At 49.9% G+C, this 7065-nt stretch overlaps 1 protein-coding gene across 1 annotated transcript in view; it reads right to left on the bottom strand.

The window, feature by feature from the left end:
* The window catches only part of ASH1L (ASH1 like histone lysine methyltransferase), a 58599-nt gene that overhangs the window by 29384 nt on the left and 22150 nt on the right, over positions 1-7065 (bottom strand). Inside the window, exons 3-4 of the mRNA XM_029958149.1 lie at positions 3486-4218; positions 2315-2494 (exon numbers count right to left, since the gene is read on the bottom strand). Coding sequence (XP_029814009.1) covers positions 2315-2494; positions 3486-4218 — 913 coding nt within the window. The remainder of the gene's footprint in view (positions 1-2314; positions 2495-3485; positions 4219-7065) is intronic.

Below are 7065 nucleotides of genomic sequence, written 5' to 3'. Positions count from 1 at the left end.
GGGGATGAGCTGGCTTTGCTGCTGGTCTGACTCGGTGTGACTGCAGGGTGAACCACCCCAGGAACCCAGAGGAAGCCTGGATTCCATCCAACCACTATCCCAAGTGCCCTGGACATCAGGCTGGGACAAAGGAAAGGCCAGCACAGGAAAAGGAATAAGCCAAAAAGGTGAGGAGAAAGCACAGCTGATTGCTCCAGTGCAAAGTCTGAACTGCTCATATCAAAATCCTGCTATTGCTCTAAACAATCCACAGCATTTTAGTTCATTACTAATTCTCTAATGACTAAATTTCTTTGGTGAACTGGACTTTGCACTCCTCTAGGAAAGCCACTGCTGGATGCAGGGAGTGACTCCTGCCTGAGATCTTCCTTTGTTCTCAAAGCTGCAGCCACACACTGAACCTCCCTCCAGATCCATGGAACTCTCCCCGTGGGAGCTGAGGGTTGGGAACACTCCTGTGGAGGCTGCAGCTCCACTGCCCACAAAATTATAGCTGGAAATGGGGTAGAACTGAGACTGCCTCAGGAACCATTCCTTTTGTTCCTGGTTTGTTTGCAAGGAATCAAAATCTGAGCTCTCCTCACCGGATTTGAGTGAGGTTTCTGCACAGAGGTGAGGTGGAGGGAAATCCTGCTGAGGCAAACTGCACGTGGCTGAAGAGAAATGAAGCAGTTTAAAAACATCTGTTAAAACTGGCTGTTGAAATCTCTTTTAACAGTCAAATAACACTGGCCAGGCCAGGTCAAACCTTTCCTGTGCTGCTGGATGTGACTGATGCAGGGAGAGGCTGGAACTTTGAACAGTAAACCTCAGCACAACTTTCACTGGCTCCTCGTGGCATTTTAGGGAATATTTAGGAAGGATGAAATAGAGAAGGAAAATGGCCCTTAAGGCAAAGTGTTTGCAGGTGAACAGTGCAAACAGAGCTACAGAAAACCAGGGGTTAAAACCCACCAAGAGGCACAGGGAGTGTGGGAATGGGGACAGAAAGCAGCACTAGAGGGTGCCCCACGATCACAGAGCTCCCTTTGCCTCCTCCACTCAGACCAGGTTTCCCAAATCCTCCAGCAGGAAGTTACATAAATAGTGGGATAACAAGATGAACTTCTGCTCTCCTCCTGCACTGCCAGATGTCTGCCCTGGCAGCAGAACTGGAACAGCACATTAAATCAGCAGAGGATCTGATTAAAAAAGTGACTGTTGCTCTGTGGATTTAGTTTGCTGAACCAGCTTGGTAAAGTCACTTCTGCTGAACCAACTGGGTAAAGGAGTGACCCAGTCAGAAGTGACTCCTTCACCCAGTTGGTTCAGCAAACTAAACCCAGAGTGACTGAAGAAGAGAAGACTCTCTCAGCTCCTCTCTAAGGCAACAGAGCTAATTCTCAGATTTGGGTGTTGAGTGATGGGTGGGGCAGTGACAGACCATCCAAGTGTTAAAGTTTCAGCACATCTGATTTCCAACACAACTGGCCAAACACTTTGGTCAGACTCAGATCTTTCTTTCTTCTCCTTAAAGAGTCTTGATCCTTTCATCACTTGATCTTTGATCCATGACAAAGATGCCTTCATTCCACTGTGGACAGAGAACACACCAGGAGCAGCTGAGGGACTGCACTGGCAGCTTCCCAGTGGGCTCTGTAACATTTTTATGTGACAAAGTGAGAAGGTGCCAAATTTTCTCTCTTTTCAACCTGTCAGATCCCATCACAACAGGAGCACGAATTCCTGACTTCAACACATTTGTTCAGATGGCTGCAGGAAACGTGAGTGACTACAAAGGGAAGGGGAAGGAGGAGGTGTCCACGTCCTAATGGACACCAGGCTGTGAGCCAGTGGGAAAAAGTGAAGGAATGCTGGATTTCTACCCTAAAGATCTCACAGAAAATGGAGATGAACTTCACTGAGCTGTGAAAGGGACTGGGTGCATATCTGGAATTCCTCCACACACAAGATGAGCAGTTGTCCCATTCAGCCAGTGAAAACAGGGATCTAAGAGCCCCTTTCCTGCAGACACTGTGCTCAGCACCTGCACACACCCAGCTCTCCCAGCCCCCTCAGAACTGCTGAATGAAGCTCTCACCTTCTTCAAAGTCAACACCAGAAACTCTTCCAGGCTGCTCAAGGCTGCTTTCTGACTGGGGTTACATTTCACATCTCCACTGCCTCAGGTCCTGACAATTACCACGTGCCTGATTTTTCACAGGCCTCAGTTAAGCTGATGTTTTATTTCAGCTCCTCATTAGCAGCAGCTCTTAATGGCTGAGGGTGAAAGGAGAGAGTCTGCAGTGGGCTGTCAGAGAGCAGCTTTACTTACTCTGTTGTTTTGTACACGTCAGAGTAGAGCCCTGCCTTCTGGTACTTCTTCTTTGGGGGTCGAGGGGCCTTCTTCTCACGCTGGGGCAGAGCAGGCAAAGGCTGCTCAGGGTTCTCAGGCTCAGGTGGTTTCCCAAGGGCATCCTGTGGACTGGGAGGTTCAGCTACTGGCTCAGAAAAACTGGAAGGAAAGAGTAAAGATTAAAGATTATCTTGCCATAAAGATTCCCTCACCAGATTTCATTACTCCTCTCTGTTGTCTGCTCAGCAGAAAAAGTCTATGAATTAACAGTTAATTCAACAGTCTCAGCTATTTAAAAAAAATGCAACTCAACGACCACGATCAAGTGGGGGGTTAAGCATAATCTGAAGAAATGTACAATATTTTTGTAGTAACATTATTAGTTATTACAGAAAGAATGTTGTTTGTACTGCTAATGTTTATCCCTTGGAGCCTCAGTTGAGTAATTCAGAAGGCAGCTCATGCTCTCTGCCTCTGGACTCTAAAAATAGTGTGTGGTAACCCTTTCCTTGGCCTTCAGGAGAGTCACAGAGCAGCCCCTGAACCCATTTCTGGAAAGGAAAACTTCTGATCTGTTTGTTGATGACTCTGGGGACAAGCATGAGAAGATCAGATCAGAGAGGGATTCCTGGTGTGGTCCTTTGCTAGTGACTGCAGAGGTGCACCCCTTACCTCCTCCTTGCTGCCTTGGCTTTACTCTTCACTCTGTGCATCCAGTGATCTCACCTCACACCCTGTGTCTGGCTGTGATCTACCCTGGTAACACTCCAGAGTTCCCACAACTCTTCAGAGTTCCTTACTGCACACAGGAGGAAGGAACAACCTGTGGCACCTCAGCAGTGACCCCGTTACCGACTCATCAAACTTACCCTTCACCAACACAACCAAGAACTTGCTTCACTTGAGCCACAAGCACAGAACCAACAGTTTTAGGTCTCCTGAGATCCCATCCTGTTTTGGGGTGTGTTCAGTGCCTGAGGAAGGCCTGGAGCACACTAAAACATGTTGATTCCCTCTAAACTGAGCTCCTTAGTAAAAGCAGATCGTTACAGGTGCTTGGTGAGATTCAGAGGAATCCCTGAGCAGAGGGTTCCCTCACGGATTGAAACGTTACAAAATCAATAAGGGGACAAAACTGCAAGGGAATCACCTCTTATTGCTCTCCTGTTCATCCTCAGGCAAAGACTTGTGCCTCTTCCTGGCCTGTTCCTCCGGCAGCCACCTCTTCCTCTTCCAGCCCTTGCGGTGCTCGGGGTTCAGGTTCACGCTCTGCACCACGGCCTCGATGACGTCCGTGATGGTGTCAGGGCCCAGGTGCAGGGGGCTGCTGCTCGGCTCCCTGTTCTCCAGCTCCTGGCTGACCAGCCTGTGGGCCTGGAAGGCCTGCATGGACACCACGGCCTGCAGCGGGTACTTCCTCGGCCGCCCCGGCCGCCGCTTCACGAAGTTGTTCCCGGTCCGCGACTGCCTCTGCAGCTTTTTGGCCTTCAGGATCTTATTGACGTGGTCCAGATTTTTTTTTGTGGCCAGGATCTTGTTGTAATTGCACATTTTCCTCGCTTGGCGCTGCATGGCCTCCACCACGCTCCTCTTGAGGTGCCTCGGGGAGTAGCTGCCGGGCAGCCGCTCCGACAGGAGGGAGATGCTGTCGCTGCAGGAGCTGCTGGGAATGGCCGGAGCCACCAGGTTGTCCTGCTTGCCCAGGGCTCTCTCCCTGGAGTGGTTCCGAGCGGGACTGGCTGAGGGTGGCACGTTGGCCATCACGGCTTCCAGGGTCTTGTCCAGCACGGGCGGGCCCTCCTGTGCCATGCGCTGGAGCAGAGTGTCCACCGAGTCCTCGGCAGCCGGGGCCAGGCGGGCGCTGCGGGCTGGCACCGACATCCCTGCAACACAGACACGGCCTGAGGCAAAGCTGGGCTGGGACTGGGGAGAGGCAGAACTGAAACACATCAACTGAATGAAAGGACAGTGTTCTGTGCCCTGGGACTGGGGAGAGTCAGAACTGAAACACATCAACCGAATGAACGGATGGGACTGGGGAGAGTCAGAACCGAAACACATCAACTGAATGAATGGACAGCGTTCCATGCCCTGGGACTGGGGAGAGTCAGAACTGAAACACATCAACTGAATGAAAGGATGGGACTGGGGAGAGGCAGAACTGAAACACATCAACTGAATGAACGGACGCCGTTCCGTGCCCTGGGACTGCCCACGTTCCACGACAAGACACCGATTTCCACCCGTGACCTTCCAGAGGGAAGGAGACACTTCACATCATCAGTTTTAACATGAACAATTATCAACAGTGATTTCCTCTTTATTCACACTCAGCCCCTTCCAAGAGCAAAAAGCAACGAGGGTTCACACAACCCAGAACTCAAGTTTCCTTCTATTCAACACTAAAGGTGTCTCCACACATAAAAATTCAACCCTGATAAAAAACTGAGGAACATCTTAAATGTTTTTAAACCACTTTTCCTGTTTTGTTTTGGTTTGGTTTTTTTATGGTTTGGAAGCACTGAAACAACTTTTTCATTGCTGTTGCAGGTTTTTTATCAAAAATACAAGCCTAATGAGAACTGATTGGATAAAGGTAAATCAAAATATCTGGACAAAAGAGAAAGGCTAATCTACGAAGGAAGTAAATTTAGATCTCACTTTTAAAACTGTTATATGCTTTAGAGCTGCAGACTGGTGTTTGAAAAAGAGAATTTCCAGGTCAGCCATGTAGATTATGCCGCATTAAAAAAGGGATTTGTTCCAAACCCAGAGCTTCCCAAAGCTGCCCTGCTGCTCCTCAGTGATAACATTCCTTCAGAAGAAACCCTGCTCTTCCTGGAATGAAATGGATGCTGCCTCCTCATAAATACATCACAACTGCACATTAGCACTGACAAAACGTTGCAGTAATTGTGGCCAATTATTCAGATCAGATATGTTTAACCCAGCAGGACCCAGGCTGGAGCCTGAGCAGTCTGGTGTCCAGGGAACTGCCACAGGGAAGAGCACAAGGTGGTGCAGGAAGGGTTCTACCTTTGACAGAAGGGAGGTTATTTGTGAGTTGACAGAGACAAAGCACAACCAGTTTAAATGTTTTCCAGCCCCAGGGCTCGCTGGCCCCAGGGTGCTGCTCTGGAGAAATGGAATCCTCACTGTGATTCCAAAGCCAGGGATTTTAAGTGCAGAAGAGAAGGTGCTTCAGAGAGTTTGGGGGAGGAAGAGGAGGAAGAGCAAAGCACGTTTCAAAAATCCCCCTCTGACCAACGTCCCTCCCAGTGACAAAGCACAAGAGAGGCCTCCTGTGAGCTGACTGTGAGCACTGCACAGCCCCAACAGCTCCAAAACAACCCACATTTACACTTCCAGCTTTCCATTTCAGATGGAATAAGCAAGATAAATCACCCTTTGCTTTCTTGTGGCCTTTAGAGGCACGTGGGGGCTCCTCACAGAACCCCCCTGCCAGCACAGCAGCCCTCCCCCGGCCTGCTGGGTGTCCTGGAAGCAGAGCTGCTGCTTGGGAACAGCTCCAGAGGGATGGGACACTCCAGGCTCCGATGCCAGGGCCAGCTGCAGCCCTCTGACAAACACCCTGGAATCCCACACGCATTCCAGACCCACGGAAAACACAACCATGGCCGGTCCTTTCAGCTGCATCATCCACTCTGGAGCTGATAAACTTGTGATTCATGTCATTCCAATGCTCCTGCACAGAACACTCCCGAGCTTTTAACACTTCCCGTTCCCAGAGTTACACTGAGGCAGCTCCCCTTCCCAGGGAGTGAGAAGAAGGTGGATGAGCCAGAGGAAAAGGGGAGATCCCTTCCCCACTGCTGAGGAGTTTGCAGCCTGTACTGAATGCAGCACTGGTTGCAAACATCTGCTTAAAGGGGGGAGGAAACAGTTTTGGCACATTCTTGCTAGATGGAAATCCCATCTGTCCTGGAAGTACCAATCCCAAGGGTTCACCACATTTTGCAGTCACTTTGGGTGTCTAAGGATGTCTGAATTCTGTTATCAGGAGTGTTTCTACAACTGGGCTTCTTACAAAATGGGTCAACACGCTGGATGTCCCTCTGTCCAACCCCAGGGAAGTTCCCATTCCATCTTTAGAGAATCCCAGAACAGTCTGGGTTGGAAGGGACCTTAACCCTCAGGGATGGTCTGGTGCAGGGCTAAGGGTTGGACCTGATGATCCTTATGGGTCCCTTCCAACCCAGCATATTCTGGGATTCTGTGTTCACATCCCACCCCCTGCAATGGGCAGGGACTCCTTCCCCTGCCCATGGAAGGATTGGAATCTCGCCAGCCTTTCCTGTCAGGGTCTGGTTCATCACACATTTCACAGCTGGATGGTAACATGCAGGAAATGAAGGTTTTCAGATCTTCCCTGTCACAGCTTGGTCCATAAATTCAACATTGTCCCAGGGGTGAAAATGTGACTGCCAGGAACACACACACGTCCACACACAGGTGAGCTCCTCACAAAAGAGAGCCCAAATACACAGAATCACAGAATCATGGAATTGTTAACGTTGGAAAAGATCTCCAAGACCATCCAGTCCAATCTTTGTCCCATCCCCACCTTGTCCCCCAGCCCAGAGCACTCAGTGCCAAGTCCACTCCTTCCTTGGACACATCCAGGGGTGGAGATTCCCTCACCTCCCTGGAGCCCATTCCAATCCTTAACAACCCTTTCCAGCAAGAAATTCCTCCTCATGTCCAACCTG

Source organism: Manacus vitellinus, unplaced genomic scaffold (assembly GCF_001715985.3).
Source record: "Manacus vitellinus isolate BGI_N305 unplaced genomic scaffold, ASM171598v3 scaffold_142_pilon, whole genome shotgun sequence".
In the NCBI taxonomy this organism is placed as follows: Eukaryota; Metazoa; Chordata; class Aves; order Passeriformes; family Pipridae; genus Manacus; species Manacus vitellinus.
The sequence above is the reverse complement of the archived record's forward strand: the minus strand, read 5'-3'. Positions and strand labels throughout refer to the sequence as shown.